The 18590-nt window shown below is 36.4% G+C and overlaps 1 protein-coding gene and 1 long non-coding RNA gene across 2 annotated transcripts in view; one reads left to right on the top strand and one right to left on the bottom strand.

Annotated features, from left to right (window-relative positions):
* LOC121732990 (transducin beta-like protein 2) overlaps positions 1-14574 on the top strand; it is a 128472-nt gene extending 113898 nt beyond the window's left edge. Inside the window, exons 4-6 of the mRNA XM_042123056.1 lie at positions 1993-2365; positions 10692-10877; positions 13896-14574. Coding sequence (XP_041978990.1) covers positions 1993-2365; positions 10692-10877; positions 13896-14110 — 774 coding nt within the window. The 3' untranslated portion in view covers positions 14111-14574. The remainder of the gene's footprint in view (positions 1-1992; positions 2366-10691; positions 10878-13895) is intronic.
* A 2437-nt stretch (positions 14575-17011) lies between these two features.
* LOC121732996 lies at positions 17012-18590 on the bottom strand. The gene is made up of 2 exons (XR_006036473.1): positions 17660-18590; positions 17012-17628 (listed from the first exon to the last, which is right to left on the bottom strand). It is a non-coding gene; the product is annotated as an uncharacterized LOC121732996 (long non-coding RNA).

Below are 18590 nucleotides of genomic sequence, written 5' to 3'. Positions count from 1 at the left end.
TCTAGAAAACTGATTTTTTGACACAAGTAACTTCAGTTCATAAAGATTAAATGCTCAAGACGAAAACACGATTACTCAAAAAATGCTCGATAGTTTCTTTTTTACAAAAAACTTTGTTTTAGACACAGTCTTTTCTTTAATATTTTTTAATATCTAAAAAGGTATTGATAAAAATCTAAATTTGCTTAAAACACTTTTTTCATAATCATTATAGTTCGTCTTTTATTCAAGTAAAACTAACTCGGCGATGATTCCGCGCCGTCCTTTTTCACCTGGCTTATGAAAGACGGGCGTGAGTGTGAAGAGAGAAGGACGATGTTTGATTTTTAGAGTCAGGTAAGCTCTTAAAATCTGTTCTGCGATGTAACCGTAGGGCACTTATTTTTATGTATGACACCATGACAAATTTTGTGTTTTTAATGAAAAGAAAAGACTAAAACCAAAAATATTTATTACATTTGAACAACGAACCTTATTAGCATACCTAAACTTACAAGATTATTATAAAATGTCGTATTTTGGTGTACACCTATGAACATACCCCAATCGATAGAGAAGATGTTTACAAACAATAAATGCTCTTTGACAAAATGTTGTAAATTATATACTTTCTGAGTTATTTCAGTTGGAAAATGTAAAATAAATAACATTAGATATACAATCAGAAATATTTCAAAAAGTATATCATTTACGACATTTTGTCAAAGAGTACATATTTGTTGTTTGTAATTATTTTCTCTATCGACTGACGTATGTTTCATAGGTGTACACGAAAATAACCTAATGCCATGCTCCATACAAAAAGGTTCGAACTCTTTTATAAACTTGTTAAGAGGGCGACCAACCCAAAAAATCAAACATCGTCCTTCTCTCTTCACACTCACTCCCGTCTCCCATATGCCAGGTGAAAAAGGACGACGCGGATTCATCGCCAAATTCGTTTTTTCTCATTAACTCGATAAATATACAACATTTTAAAAATCCGCTAGGTCGGTTTCTCAATGATAGAATTTTATACAATATTAATATGTTAAAATATTAACTTAGTTCAATGCACGGTTATGACAATAAATGAAAAATTCGTGAAAATTAGATGTATCATTGTGATTTTTTTCTATCGAAAAAATTTTTAAGATATCGTGTTTTTGCTCAGATCGAATTCTTGGAAATATAATGTAGTATCTAATTTTAGAAAATGTAACAATTCGGGGCTTATTTTCAAGTATAAAAATTAATTATAAAATCGAAAATTTTGGGTTAGTCGCCTTCTTAATAGTGCATCGTGTTCGTGCATTATGTGAAGTAAAAATCTAACGACCGTGCAAGCTGATACTGAGGCATTGACTCCAGACCTAGACGTAATCTAGATGATAAAGACAATCCAGTCTAGACGCTAGACTTTATGTCAAACAAGCTATGATAGTTAGTGCTATTAAAAATCACCAATAAGTTTGTTCACCCGTGTCTCTTTAAAGTGTTCTCGTTTCACTAAAGTCAAACAATTTTTTAAACTTCTTGGGTATGTAGCAGTGTTACTCAACCTAAATGTAATATACTTAAGTAAAAAACTTCAAAATTCACAACAATAATTGAAAAAATCCTATAAAAAATCTAACCCTAAAAACCCCTATATTAGATTTCCCCCCTCAATTTGCGGGGAAAACCCCCTAGGTTAATATCACTGGTATGCAGATCTTTTAAGTACCCTTTGTTCCGGAAAAATGTACGATTCACGCGATAACCGAATTTTGGCTCAACATAGATGCGGGCGCCGCGTCATCTAGTTTTAGGTCTAACTGCCGCACTAAGAGTGGAACATTAATTACTTAAATGTAATTAATTCAAAATTTTGACATAAGCCCCATACATTATCTGTCAAACTCTTCATTAAATTGAAGGTTAATCATAACTTAATGTCTCGGAGTACGGCGGTTAAAGTCATAATATCTCACAGAAGTTGACATTACATTTAATGCCTTGTTCCTTTTCCAGGTGCACGAAGATGACGTCATCGGCTTCGGCATCTCCAGCAACGGCAAGTTCCTGATGTCCTGCTCCTCTAAAACTGACATGGTCATATGGGACTTGAAGGGCCAGCAGCTCTGCAGGCTAGACACCTATCTGATGAGCACTCATACAGCCAAGATCTCACCATGCGGCCGCTTCGTCGTAGCCACGGGATTTTCACCAGACGTCAAGATCATGGAGGTGGTTTTCACCAAGAGTGGTGAATTCAAACACGTGGTGAAAGCGTACGAGCTGAGCGGACACTCCTCGGGTATATATGACGTGGCGTTCGCAGTGGACACATCACATATAGCGACTATATCTAAGGACGGCACGTGGAAGCTATATCATACTAACAGTGAGTATTATTAATGCGTAATATGAGTACTAGAGTCTAGAGTGCTATCACAATATGATTGATATACAGTATGCAACAAAAATAAGTGATAATACTTTAGGGTGTGTACGTGTTCCTTGTAGAGAGTTTACTGTGAAAGTAGCAGCGCTGAAAGACGAAATTTTTTTTCACTTTTTGTATGGGCAAGGGCCCGAGCGTCACGAGTTTCCCCATACAAAAGTGAAAAAAAAAAGGTCTTTCAGCGGTGTTACTTTCACAGTGAACTCTCTACAAGGAACACGTACACACCCTAAAGTATTATCACTTATTTTTTGTTACACCCTGTATAGTAAATTATCTATGTCTGAATCGGGTGCAATTAACGTATGTAGCAAACCACAGTATAATTACGTCTCAGCTGTATGAAACTTTTTGTAGACCATCTCTATACTGCGCCCGTATTATGATGCTTTAGCGTGATTTCAGATAACTTAAAGTGGCAAAATAATATGCAGAATCACATCGTACAACTAGGTACATATTATCTCCCGTTGCTAATAGAGATATCTACTTTAGATATAATTATTATTATTTAAGTTTCGCTGTCTTTCAATAGCCTCTGCTATTTAAAATGTTACAATTAAAAAAATATGTATGTCATTTTTAAATTCGTGTCATTGGCCACCTGTGGTTAAAATTTGAATTTGGTGGCGTGAACATTTTATTGAAAATAAACGTCAACAGTTTTGAATATGGATACGCCCTCGTACATGATGTTTCCAATATGCTAGTAAAAGACAAGCAGAGCTTTTATAGTTTCGCTGTGTTAATATATTTTAGCGAGTAAGTATGATTTCAAGGGCTGTGTACTACTATATAATATGTATACTGTGGCAGTGCGGCGCAATATAGCGCCTGCAACGTGAGTTTGAACTTGATTTTAATGAGGTGCCGCTCAGCTAATTATAACTAGGTAATTATGGTAGTTAGCACTTAGCAATAACGCTATTTCCACGCACGCACGTAGCGGGCTTTTCCTTGCATTCAATAGTTTTATCGGAAATTCGGAATGAATTTAAAATAAGCACAATTGTGCCTACTTAGAAAAAAATATTTTAAACCCCCGACAAAAAAGAGGGGTGTTATAAGTTCGACGTGTCTGTCTGTCTGTCTGTCTGTCTGTTTGTCTGTGTGTGTATCTGTCCGCGGCATCGTAGCATCCAAACGAATGGACCGATTTTGATCTAGTTTTTTTTGTTTGAAAGCTGACATGATCGAGAGTGTTCTTAGCTATAATTCATCATCATCAGCCTGCTCAGTGCTGGACAACCAGGGTTTATTTGGTTCATGAAAGGCCGTTAGCAACTTGTATTCGTTTGATGGGTTTTATATTTCATTCTAGTTCGTGGCATTTGTGAATATACGTATACACATATTAATGGAAAGTTGACCTGGTACTGCAGCATCACCAGGTAATCAATAGGATCCAACTCCTCGCCAACTTAGAGCAGAGGTTTCGTGTTTGGGCTCATTTTAATTGCGACAACCAGTAAAAAGTAGATAGACAGTAAATATTTACATGCTGCTGCTGCAGCATCAATCACCTGGATTCTATAGGAACCGAACTTCGTTTGAGCCCAAAGTGGAGGTTTCATGTTTGGGCTCATATTAAGGGCCTCATCGAAAAGGACATTGATAGATGGTAATTACGTTGATAGGTTCTGCACTATAACCAACACAAGTTTAAAAAGTATGAAATAAAATTAAATTAAGAAATTTAAAAAAACCCCTGCCAAACAACTTTAAAAAGTAATTAGTTCATTTTTTATTTGCCGTCTGCGCGGGTTTTGCGTTCGGGAAACAAGCGCAAAACCCGCGCAGACGGCAGAACACGCGTACGTCTGAAGTCTGAACGCGCCCTTAAGGAGTGAGCACACTGAGACGGGCCGCAGCGTGCCGGGGCTCATCGCAAAAATCCGCCTCCATACAATTTGTTTGGAAGCGGAAATCCGCTGCGCCCCGACACAGTGTGCGATACGCGCATCCGCTTCCATACAAATTGTATGGAGGCGGATTTTTGCGATGAGCCCCGGCACGCTGCGGCCCGTCTCAGTGTGCTCACTCCTTTAGGCATCATTCCCTTCGAATCTTCAAATTATAATTATCTCAGTATTTCTTAAAATATTTTTTCAGAAGACATACTTGATGGAATATAAAGAGAAACTGCGTAGTGTGTGTGTGTTCGAGTTGTTGTCCATGTTGTATTCGAGCGTACGTATTATTTATGAAAGAATGGCCGATAGGAATCTCGTTTAACCCTTCGCCTCACGTCCTGACAAATAGCGATACAAGCAACACAACGATAGTACGGTTAGTGTCACCCACAAATAATATATATAATATATATTATAATATATAATATAAATATAATATAATATATAATAGGTACGGTAAACTATATACAAGGTGTAACAAAAATAAGTGATAATACTTTAGGGCGAGTATGTGTTCCTTATAGAGAGTTCACTGTGAAAGTAGCAGCGCTGAAAGACCAAAATTTTTTTTTAATTTTTGTATGGGGAAACTCGTGACGTTCGGGCGCTTGCCCATACAAAAGTGAAAAAAAAATTTGGTCTTATATATAATAGACGGCGGGCCGCATGTGGCCCGCGGGCCGCGTGTTGGCCACCCTTGCTGTAGACTGTAGTCTACACCGCCCCTTCAATTGCACTTCCTTTGATACGGTATTCTTTTCGCACTTTTGTGCTTGACGGTACATAGGTTCCATAGCGGTGGGAGCTATGTAACAGCTACGTTGTAACTCCTCTAGTAGCCCTAGCACGGCCACCAGTAAAAATGCGGAAGTATGGACAAACTGTGGAGATAAACTTAAGGTAGCGTTCCGATCTTTTTTCGTTCCCAAAAATTCAATTAAAATGCCACTTTATGACAGACTATAGTCCTAAAAATTCAAATAATATCCTATTCCATGATATATTACCATAGTCTGTCATAAAGTGGCGTTTTAATTGAATTTGTGTCGGTCGCGATTGGCTAAGGATCGGAACCGCACCATTAGTTTATGTCCACAGTTTGTCTATACTTTCGCATTTCTACTGGTGCCCGTGCTAGGGCTATATAAGCTTTCAGTTCCTATCAAGTATCATCATCATTTACATAGTATTTTTTACTCTAAAGAGCATATGCTCTTTAGGGCGGATTCGACCAAACTGGAGTAAAATTTTACTCGAGTATAACTGTCTCCTAATCTAAGAGTAAGCTGGTTTTGCGTTTTTCCAACTTCTAATCCAAGAATAAGGTAATTACACGGGAGTAAATATTTACACGGGCTATTTTGGTGGAGTAAATATTAAACTGAGAATAGTTGCACAACAGGGTTCAACTGTCACGGTCGGTGTCATTGTGAACTATAATTGACATTTTATTTCATACTCTTTGAGTAACTTGGTAAAATGCAAACGATAATACCCTAGAGTAAATTAAAGGAGTAAAATTATTCTCATGATAGTTATACTCGTGTAACTTCAAGTTTGGTCGAATCGGGCCTTAGAGTAAAAAATACTATAAATATATTTTTTTTAATGTACAGTGCCTTATGTTGGTCTACACTCTACAGCTCCTTAGTAATATTACTAAGGAGCTGTAGAGTGTAGTCCCACATAAGACACTATACATTAAAAAAATTCAAGATATTATATCTTGTAATAATGGTTTATGACGAGACGTGCAAAAATCATTTGTCCCATGAAAACCCTATATTTTGCCGGGATAAAAACAATCCTACCTGGCCATTTAACCAAAACTTTTTCGTTATCGCTTCGTTATAGAATCGCCAACCAAAATGTATAGAATTGACATAAGCGTTCACTAAAATGACGTTGAAGTGCGACTCGTTTTATGTCAATTCCATACATTTTGATCGGCGATTCTGTAACAAAGCGATAACGAAAATATCTTGGCTCACCCGGCACGTCTCCTATCCTATACGGCAGTGTTTTTCAATATTTTTGATTTCGCGACCTTTACAGATTGAAATATACGTACTGGTGACCCCCTCGTGTCATAGAAAGCCAAAGAAGTCAAAGTCAAAGTCAAATTCGTTTGTTCAAAATAGGTTTTACAACACTTTTTGACGTCAAAATACAATTTTTTACAGTTACGTAGTTACAATTTTATATTTCACATAATATTTTATTACAATTATATTATTATATTTTTATTATTATTTAAACACAAGTAAATTATTATAATTAGTATTTTTATTAAAAGTCTACCTACGTTAGGTAATTATTTTTTCTCTAGTTTGGTACATTTATCTATTATGCGTCAACTTTTTCTCTCTGTCGCGACACCCCGAGGAAGGCTTCGCGACCCCCCTAGGGGTCGCGACCCACAGATTGAAAAACACTACTATACGGTATACCTCATCTACATACTGCTACTTCAAGTTTTAACTCCCAAGCGGCCGCATGTGGCCGCGAGAACAATAGATTTCCAAGAATCCGAGATCGATGGATTTAGGTTCAGCGGTTAAATCGTGCAAAGGAAACAGACAGACACATCGCATTTTTAATATAGCTGTGTTCTATTTTATAATATCAACGGTTAATGGTTGTTTAGGTGACCCTCTCAAGTGTTGACCCGGCGAGATCTAGAACAATGCCCACTTAAACATGACAACATATAGCATGACAGTATGATGGTAAAATATAGCTTACATTGAGAACCTACACGTTTTAGCACAAAAACGGTTAAGAGGATTCCACACCGCAATTTTTTCCATACAAACGTTGTCCCCTGTTTCCTCCCTGGATAATGCTAGTAGAGTTATAATTTTTTTCCTGAATATCTACGGCCACTAATACAATGTCCCTATGTTTTCTTTTTTTTCATAATTTAATTATTAAATAAGATATAAACGTTCAAAAACCCAAAAAAATGGCCAGATTTTCCACTGTGTTCAAACGTCCAGAAAACAGATTTGGATAGATTATACAAAAAAAGCAAAACATAGGAACACAGCTCAAGCCTTTTTTTAATCTTTAATGAAAAAAGTACTTAAATCGGTTAAGTTTTGGAGAAGGAATCAGGGGACAACGAATCGTTGATTTTCTGGATTTTCTGCAGTTGTCTCTATCGCGTTCTGCGGTATAGGCTTGAGGTAAGGGAGACAGCTATAGATATTACACGTACTTTTTTTTCATTTCTCTAGCCGCTGTGGTATCCTCTTAAAATAACGGCTGCGAACTACATTTAAATTAAATTAATTTTTTATGTTCCTAGACTGAAAATAATTATATATAAACTATATTGAATAACAGTAAAACTGAGCATATAAATAAATAATAATATATAAAACTGAGCATATCAATAAAATATAGGTAAGTTTTACAGACCAACCCAATATAACTAATATTTTGTTCGAAAACTAGTCACAACTCACAAAGTTGCATACGAGTATAAATTGGCATTTAATTTACAACGTTATTTTTCACGTTGGCCATGATTGCCACCATGATAACCAAGCTGTAATAGCATACTGTATGCACTATTGATGTTGATGGACAATCGTCAAGAATATGCGCCTGTACACTTTAATAATCGCCAGTATTTGTCCATCGTGGGCCAAACGAGGCTGCAATAGAAAAAATGAACAAAATGTCACGATGAGTTTAGAATTAAAGTAAGTGTGGGCGAGGTATAACATTATACCCTACATCATACATGTGGGTGGTACAAGGGTGTACCTATTGATCCTTCCATAATGCCTAAGGTAATAATATAAAATTATAAATATTACATGAAGTATGCTCAACTAGTTTAGGAATTGATTTACATTTCACACGCGCCTATATTTTTTTCATAAAATTCCAGTCTAGTTCGAGTCGAATTAATTCACGAAAGGTTCTGTAAACTGTTAAAAAATACGTTTCTATGAAGTAGGATTTTAATCATTATTTTTTTGTTTTTAGTCTCTAGTATTTTATTAAAGGCTTAGCATAATATTATCTGTGACAATTTTGGATTTAGATTAAAAAAACAACTTTCAGTGTCAATTGTTGTTTCATGATACGTTTTGCAATTACTGCGAAGTGCAAAAGAGACAGGAATCAGGATGTAGGACTCATATTTTTCTGGAAGTTGGGCTTTGCTGGGTTTGGATTTTAACCTTTGCCTACGGTACCCCAAAACAATTTAAACTAAACAATTGAATCCTAAAACCTAATTACGTCCTTAAATGTTATTCCCAGTTTTATTAAACAATTAATCAATCCTTAAAACTAATTACGTTGTAACGTTGCGAATTAAAAAAAATGTTGATTCATTTTAGGGGAAACCCATTCACGTAGTCATGGCGCAGTATGTTTGTATGTATGTATGTGTGTAAGTCCCATAGAGTGTTATTCATTAACATATTTGATGGTGTTTTCCCAAGAACGTCATGTCTGGTTTGGTTATAATAAGTAAAACTATTGCGATAGACAATTTCAAACTGGCTATTCTCTATTCAGTATGTTACCAATAAAAAAATTAATTGAAAATATGTAGCCCCCAATCTATATATATGAAACTCAAAGGTGACTGACTGACATGGTGATCTATCAACGCACAGCCCAAACCACTAGACCGATCGGGCTGAAATTTGACATGCAGGTAGATATTATGACGTAGACATCCGCTAAGAAGGATTTTGATCAATTCCACCTCCAAGGGGTTAAAATAGGGGATGGAAGTTTGTATATAATAATGCTTCTTAACGCGAGCGAAGCCGCGGGCAAAAGCTCGTGTTATAATAAACCTCTCCTCAAAGTGTTTTCGGTTCCGAATGAGGCGACCTATCACTACAACCAACGCGACTGTAGAGTCGCGTTGGTTTCTGCAATCTTTAAATTTATAGATCTTTCAACATAATAAAAGTGATATATGTACCCATGTAAAGTAAACTGTACAATAAAGAAAAAGAACAGAAAATTCAACAAAAATCCAAAATCAACGTGATATTCATTATTAAGGTAAGTTTTGGTTTCAGCAAATAAAGTTAATGTTTAGAGAGATACATGGCAGACAGATACATGGCAGACGTATATATGCGTACAATTATTAGAAAGAGGTAGAAAATAATAAAATATGCATTCTACACGTAAATATGCGTGGCTTCTTAAAAAACATTATCCAGGCTTTCTAGGCTTTTTTGACGGGCAAAAGGCCCACCACACATTCCCACCACTGCAACTCCTGTGTCGCCAGGAGCAACAGTGATGACCAGTAACAATAACACCCCTCTTTTTTGTCGAGGGTTAAAAACAATGGATAGACTTTTCAGGCTACCTAGGCCCTACGCAACTGGAGATAGATAAATGTTTTAGGCTACTTAGGCCCTCGGTAACAAGATAGAAATGGATAGATTTTTCAGACTACCTAAGTCCTAGGCAACTGGAGAATGATAGATTTTTCAGGCTACCTGGTCCCTAGGCAACTAGATATGGATGGATTTTGAGGCTACTTAGGCCCTAGGCATCTAAATAGAGAAGGATAGATATTAGAGGGAGACGAAATACCAACTATTCCGTTATGATCATCATTAAAAACTGTTGTTAATGATAACGCACGTGGGACGATCAATAAGCATCCCGTGACCTTTCAGCGTTCTGAGAACCTGTAGGGCGTAGGCGTCGAAACCTTCCTTGTTAGAGCGTCACGTGTTTATTAATATACTTGTTGTTGCCCACAAATCCTTTGTGCTGAAAGTACCTACGGGCATTGTTTGTGCTGAAACTACCTATGGCTATTCTTTGTGCTGAAAAGTAACGGTATATTTTCCAGGAGCATCTTGATACCAAATTTTATCAGAATCGATTTCTAAATTGAAAAAATTAAAAAATACAGAAAAAAAGAGATCTTTCAGAGATCATGTTTGATCATTATTCATTTTGTGCCAAAAGATTGCATGTCCCTGGTCAACCTTGATCCTGGTTCCCGGTGCTTTTGGAAAAAAGCATGCGTTAAAATAAAGTGTGTAATGCCATGAATAAAATGTGTTTGGCAAATTCTTAGTTTGTGATCTTTGAGACCTAGCATTGAATAAATGCAAATAACTTTATTGTATGAAGATTTTCAGTCCACTATATACTATCAGAGAAGTTCATAGGCAGATCGCGGAGCTTCGTAATTTTGGCGTGTTATGACAAACCTATCTGACAGATCACGACTATGTAACCTGACTAAATTACGTAGGTCCGCCATCTGCCTATGAATCAATTTCTTCGATGGTTCAACACTATCCTATCTTTTCCTTAAAATCATAGTGTTTTTTTTTTATTTCCAGTCGACTATACCCGCGGTGAGTCCCCGCACGTGCTGGAGACAGGTCGGTACACACAGAGTGCTAACCCGCCGCGTATAGCGCTTTCCCCCAACGCCGAGGTCCTAGCGGTGGCAGTCGACAGCAACGTGGAGTTCTACGACACTTATACCGGAGAGCTGTATGATACTGTTGAGAATATTTATACAGGTGAGTTTTTTTTCTTTCTCTAGATTTTTTTTTGCCAAAAGCGAACTTCCTTGGTTAAATGGGGTTGTTCGACAATGATGGGCAAATACTAGTGATGAGCAATGATTAATGTCGATAGTACATGATAGCTTCGTAATCGTCCACACCCCAAACGGAGACACGCTTTAAGAAGAGAACTACAGTATGTATGGATCCAAAAGCGCCCATAATGTGGTAAAATCGTTCTGCAAAACATATTGTCGCAACTTCCAACTAAAATTCTTCATTTGTGTTATACTTCGCTAAGCTAGCTACTGAATATTTCGTTCAATGTATAACGAGTGGCGACGTATCACCCTGTCATAATATATTCCAAACCTCGCTGAACGTTTGTAAGTTGTAACTTCAACATTTTCGTAACTACTTTACATTTGTATTGTTACGGACTTACGACATAATAGGTGGTGCCATCTAGCGTCAAACCAGCGAAACTTATCGGGGGAACACAGACAACATAAATCCCCTACGCGATTCTAGATGGCGTACGATTACATGCGCGTATTTTCAAGAAACATTCCACACTTGTTTACGTGAATTGGGTCCGATCTAGAATAGATCTTTCCAGAACTCGTCTCGGCCCATATAAATAACCGCAGGTAGACGAGCCAGTGAATCAGTTCAGTTCTAGCGATCTTCAAAGCGACTTCGGAGTGAAAACAAGTGATCAATAGTGATTGAACCAGTGAAACCTACGACTTGGCTACGACCTAGGACATCGCGAGTGCTTAGTGTTTGGACCTAGTGCTTAGTGTTTGGACCTAGTGCTTAGTGATGGACCTAGTGCTAGTGATTAAAGTCTTCATAAGAGTCAGCAGGTGTTTTTCTCCAGATCCTTCGAACCCTAGCACGTAACAGTATTAAAGTAATCCGGACCTAACACGCTTCCCTAGGTAACCCCGTCCCGGATCTAATCGCATATTGTATGCAAATAGGTCAGGATTCGATTCCTGGATCGTGCTCGTGACCTACAAACCTTCGCGGTATGGTAATGAACGTAATTAGTGTTGACTATTATACATCACGCGAATTGTTTACGGATGTTGGAGGCACGCGCACATCTGATGGAGGCTGGAGCGCAGTGGGCTGCATTTCCATACACTTCCATTCAGCTTCCGTTCCTGCTTCCGTTCCAAAAACGATATCAAGGCCAAACCACCAAAATTTCTTAGAAATTCTACGTCTTGATATAATAAAATCGGAATTTATCTTTTCTACCATTAATATTGTTTTTTTTTATTGTAGGGGTCAATTTTCCCGAAAAAATAAAAGCTTGCAATTAAAAAAGGTGGTACAACGACCTTTTTTTGAGAATCTAAAGTTTCGATTCTCCAATAAAAAAGACGGCAAAAGATAGTATTTCAACAATCAGATACCAATATGTACGAGCATATGAATAATTACTATATTGCAATTTGCACAAATAAATTGCATTGCTGGTTCTATTAAAATTTCAAGGTTTTTAATAAATAATACAGTTTAAACTATAAAACAGCAATAAAAAATATTTGTGTTAAGGATCCTTAGAAGCAATTATTATTTAAAACTTTATAACTTTATGTACCGTAAGAAGTTTATAGTTACTATTCGTATATTTAATTGTATTGTTACTGTGAATATTTATAATTATCATAATAACAATCTTGCAAAAAAAATTTTACGACTCTAGAGATCATGAGGTTTAATGCAAAAAATGTTAGGTAATGGAATCAGAAGTGAATAGGTGTCAAGGCTGCCAAGCTGAAGTGGGATTGGGTGGGTCACGTTGGCCGTATGCATTCCGACCAGGGGCGGATCTTGAATTTGTGGGGCCCTGGGCTAATACTGCTTAGGGGCCCTACCTAATTACTCAACTAATTGCTATTTTGACAGGAAACTGTTTTCTGTAGTGATGTAGGTATATCTTAGATACTAATCATAAAGTTAATATATCTAGCGGAATAGAGCAACAATCTCGAGCTGCCAAACGTAACCGAAATTGGTTTCATCTGTGTGTAAAAATATGTGTACATCATGTACATACACACTTACACAAGCATGATTGAACATTATTTCTATGAGATTAAATTGTCATCGTGCGGCACGTGCCAACTGGACGTCAAAAAAAAGAGTACTGTTGTCATGTATCACACGTCTCTTTTTACCACGCAGTGTTACTTATAGTGACATCTCTCTTGCTCAGGCCTTTGTTTCTCTATTCCGCTAGGTATATTAACGTTATGATACTTATTATAATATTATAAAGCGGAAGTGTTTGTTGTTTCGTTGGTTTGGTTGTTTGTTTGAACGCGCTAATCTCAGGAACTACTGGTTCGATTTAAAACATTATTTCAGTGTTAGATAGCCCATTTATCGAGAAAGGCTATAGGCTATACTTTATCACGCTACGACTAATAGAAGCGAAGAAAGAGAGGAAAATGTGGAAAAAACGGGAGGAAATTATTTGAAATGGCTTATTTGAACGCGCTAATCTCAGGAACTACTGTATCCGATTTGAAAAATGCTTTCAGTGTTTGATAGTCCATTTATTGACAAAGGCTATAAGCTATATTTTATCACGCTACAACTAATAGGAACGAATAAATAGAGGAAAATGCGGAAAAAACGGGAGAAATTCTGTGAAAGTATTTCCCAGACAAATTAGTCCACAAAAAATAGCCTACGATCCTTTACGTGGTCTACTTCTTATCTGTGCCAAATAACAGAAAAATTCCTCCAGTAGTTCTTGAGATAAGCCCTTTCAAATAATTTCCCCCGATTTTATAAACGTATTTTATACACGGTGTGGATATCCTATTAGCAACGAGTAAAACTAATCAAATGCATAGAAACTAAAAGGATTTCTTGATAAATATTAAATAAAATGAAAGTCAAATTCAAAGAAAAAAATGTTATAAAATAAGATATAATAGAACCGACTGAATTTATTTTGAATTTTATAGAACTGCAACCATATTTTAACATTATTTTTTTACGTTTCAGGGTTGATCAACGATATGCACTTCGATCCGAGCGGCAAGTACCTCTTTGTGGCCGGCGATCGTGTGGTGAGGGTGCTACACAACGTGTGTGGGTACTATACCACTATAGCCACCGCTACACGACTGCTCAAAACCAAGCAGACGTCCGCCACACAGGAACGACTGAACAAAACTATAGAGGAGTGCAAGAAAACGCTTGCTGAGTTTGGCAAGTAATATTCTACAGGAATTAGCTGCCAATTGAGACATTTAATGATCACTTTGACGTTGGTTACGCGCTCAGTTTCTCTTCAGTTCAGTCCATCAATCTGGTAAGATTGACGCGTAACTGAACGTCTAACTCAGTGCCGTAAATAGCCTTATTTGCGTTCTGTGCGATCTTCTATAACTGCGCCCTGTGCGGGCTTCTATAACAACGCCCTTGGGTTTTTTTAGATATTATATTAGGTACAGAGAGCAACGCTACGTTTAGGCGTATTTTCTTCCATTTAGGGTGATAAAACAAAACTTGGTGTTGGTAGACCAATTACAATAATTATTGTAATTGGTCTACCAATCTTCTAGTGCTCCAATTTTAATAGGAGCGCAGTGGGAACTTATCGGGAGAAAACCGAAAAAATAATAGTCCTGCCTGGTCAGTGGTCTAGTCATTCTTGCGGACCCCCAGAGCATAGTAAAAGGAGGGGAAGTAAGTCATCTTCATACAAAGGCACCGCGCGCGGCTTGTATGTGTGCGCCATAGTATCAATGCGTCGCCACGTACGGCACACAACAAAATGTCGGCGGTACCAGCCTCTAAAACTCGCCGAGATTTTGTTGTGTGCCGTACGTGGCGACGCATTGATATTTGATACTATGGCGCACACATACAAGCCGCGCGCGGAGCCTTTGTATGAAGATAACTTACTTCCCCTCCTTTTACTATGCCCAGAGTCTACGCACCAGTGACCACTGCCCTATTTACGACACTTGCACTGGTCTATCGTCTAACCGATTGATTGACTGACTGATAATTTCTATATTATGTAATCTTTAGCCATCAATCAGTCTCAGACTGACGTCAGATTGATGACAAACTGAACGTGTAACCTACATCTTAAGTTTAAATAGGATTTTGACTTACAATATTTTCTGTCAAACTCCTGGTTTAGTTAAAGTTAAGTGATCTTTAAATATCCTCGCGGCCGTAAAAGCAGGTTAATTTTAAGAGGTAACTTCAAAGTTTTGTGGCCGAAGTAATATTATGTTGTCTGAGGAAGATTTACTGCGCTTAAATATTATTAGTTTAATGCTGAAAACCCAACAATATTTTATAGAACCGTTTGAATACATGTTAATTACCTAGTATTTAGGCAGATTTGCCAAAAATAAACCATGCAGTCACTTAAAGTGACTAAGTGACAATTTTATTAAGGATAATTTCAATTTAAGTTTTGTATTTTATAAGCTTTTTGGGACTGAGTTGCTTATCATAATGTGAGATTAACTTTTAGTCAACGGCTAGGCTTTTATTTTAATTAAACTTAAGGTAGAAGATATATATATTCTAAAAGTCAGAACTGATTATTATAATTGTTTATCTCATAATTTATGTAGGTAACAGTGTATTACTTAATAACTTTGATATTTTAATGTTAAAATGCATTTAATTTGTTAAATCGATAGTTACTATTTGCGTTTACTAGAATAAGTTTGAGTATTTTTTTATTATTGTTTAAAATACATAATATATTCATGGGCGTACCCGGGATTTTAGAAAGGCGGGCAGCATACCTGTTTCGAGAAGATGTTCGGTCTGGTATATTGAAACAAAAAATAATGAAAATTGACTTTTATTAATCTGACTGAAAAGATATTTGTTTCCAACACTTCATTTTGCGCAGAGTAAGTAACACCCTGAGTGGTGAAACAGCCCTTTAATCTTAAAGACTAACCATTAGTTATTTTAGCTAAATATGATAATGTTTGTAATCTGTACAGTTTTACCTACCGTGTTAATGTTTTAACCAAACGCTGATAAGTATTCAGTTTGATTTAAGAAGTCTTTGTATCCATTGTTTGTACTTGTTGCTAACCTACCCTTTTCCCATCCCTATTTCCTTCACTACCCTCCCCTATTCCCTTCCCTACCCTATTCCCTCTTAAAAGGCCGGCAACGCACCTGCAGCTCTTCTGATGCTACGAGTGTCCATGGGCGACGGAAGTTGCTTTCTATCAGGTGACCCGTCTGCTCGTTTGCCCCCTTTTTTCTAAATAAACTAATTCAAAGGTGTCTGTTAACAAGAGTAACAAGAGCCAGAAGTAGGTGCTAACGCTAACCTCAGTACAAAATGTATTTCAATAGTTTTTATATTCACATGTTTGTAAATTGTTGAGTTTTGTATGAGATTTTCAGCACTTGAAAGCAATAAATGATACTTTATGCAATGTTTTTTTTTTTAATTTACAACTTAGTGTTACTACCAGAAAGTAATAGAGGTGGTTTTTTTTATTAATGAAGGTAGATAGTTTAAAAAATCAATATTGGAAAAGTGCTAGGCAAATACTCTTTATTTATTATTTGTCCTAAACGAGGGTAGTTTAATGTTTTTAAACTACCTTCAATTAAGCGCCAACGCCAAAACACGGACGGACGCGGGCGCACGCGTCGGAAGACCACCGCGTGCGCCCATCTCATTTAGCGCTGCTAGTATAATTTTGATCTCGAGCGTGTACAGTTGCGTCGAGTAGATTACCATTTACCATGGATTATTTACTAATTTATTATTTGGCAAAAGACGTCGACGGAAACGCCGATTGCGAAAAGCGTACGCCCGCGCCGTGTGCCCGCCGTCCGTCGAGCGTGCGACAGTCCGTCGCCCGCGTCCGTGCTCCGCCGCACGTGCCTGCGCTGCTCATACTATTTTTCATTATACACACGAGAGGCGTGCGCCCGCGCGGGTTTTAGCGTTGGCCCTAAGAACAATATTAGCTTTAATTGAAGGTAGATTAAAGAAAACCCTTATCAACATCATGTTTGCCTACTTTCAATATTGACGTTTGTTTTTAAACTACCCTCAAAAGTATTTACAACACTTTTGTTTTAAAAAAAATATACACGAAATAAAAGTAAAAACCATGGGCAAGATTCAACTTTTTATTTTGCATTAAGTGACATTAGATACACTGAGATACTCCGTGAATATTTAAGTACAACTTCACACCATCACAAATAAATACAACCCTCAAAACCATAGAAATACAAGAGTAATAAATTAAATTCAAATTACCGCTTGCACCTTTCACAAAAAAACAGTTTTTTTTTTTGTTTTAAAAACTCAAGTTTGTTACAAGTTTTTTGAATTTACAAACATATTACCACAGCTGTTGTGATACAATCTTATCTTCTCATCAAAAACTTACATTTCTATGGTTTTGTTAATTCTGATTTATAATTTACTTGTCAATTCCAATATGTTGTCTATTAAAATATTATGTTGTTAACAATTTGTAATCTTAAGACAAATGTAGGTGTCTATTTAATGCAAAAAATATTTTTTTCTAACTTTGATCACAAAATATGTTTTGTACCAACTCTGACGCAATATTATCACTACTTTTGGTTCTATAATATACTGATGAATTAAAAATATACAGACAAACTTTTTAAACAGGGAGATTGTAACACAAAATTCTTGGTCATTTGTATCAGTATGGCGGTTCTTTTCCGACAATTCCCAATGGCCGCCATACCACTGCAAAGGAGTATTTTTTTTCTCGCCAAACGATTTGTACCACCCTGAAACTTTTTTTAACAGTTCTTTGTTAGGCTATGACTATCATTTCCCTTTTTGCCTTTACATAATTAGACCCCTGAAGAACCGCCATACAGGTACAAATGACCAAGAATTTTGTGTCACCATCTCCCGGCCTATTTATGTTACCATTCTTGAACACTAGCAATACCAGAAAAAATGCTTGTTTGGGACTTTTTTAAGACAAGACTAAAATAATTTTAATGCATCAGTATATTATAGATTTAACTATCTCAATACGTGTGTTCTTTGTGAGTCTTAAATGCATGAAAAATCTAAGGCAGTGAACATGTATTTGTGACGTCATACTTAAGTCGAGCACAGGCAGAGTTACCAGACTTTAAAAGTCACAATATTGTTTTAACAAACAAAATCAGGAATATTTCTGTCCTTAAATAACATTGAGACGAAAGCAAACATTGAAAATTGCAAAAATATTTACAGAAACTATTTACATTTGAGAAACATATTTTTTACAGTTTATGATTAATAGTTCTGGTAACCCTAAACACAGGAGAAACAAACTTCACGATCACTAGGAACAAACTTACAAAACCACAGAACATTATACATAACTATAATAATAAAATAGAAATGGTGTACAAAATGCGTTAAGCTTTAAATAGCCGCTTACTTTAAGATTGGCAACCCATTAAAGAAAAAGAAGAAGAAAAAGCCATTTTTTTCTTTTGTATTTAGACCAAGCCATTTCTTTTTAATATTATTATTAGTTATGTCTACAAAACAGTTTGTATAGATAAAGTAACAGTTACTATTGTAAATTATTTATATATGAAGCTCGCAGTCTGAATTAAGAAGTTTTAAGTTAAACATTTTGAAAAACTGTGGGTAGAGTAACATATTTTTAATTTTATATTCGTGTTACCAGTATATTTCTAACA

Source organism: Aricia agestis, chromosome 13 (genome assembly GCF_905147365.1).
Source record: "Aricia agestis chromosome 13, ilAriAges1.1, whole genome shotgun sequence".
NCBI lineage: Eukaryota > Metazoa > Arthropoda > Insecta > Lepidoptera > Lycaenidae > Aricia > Aricia agestis.
The sequence above is the reverse complement of the archived record's forward strand: the minus strand, read 5'-3'. Positions and strand labels throughout refer to the sequence as shown.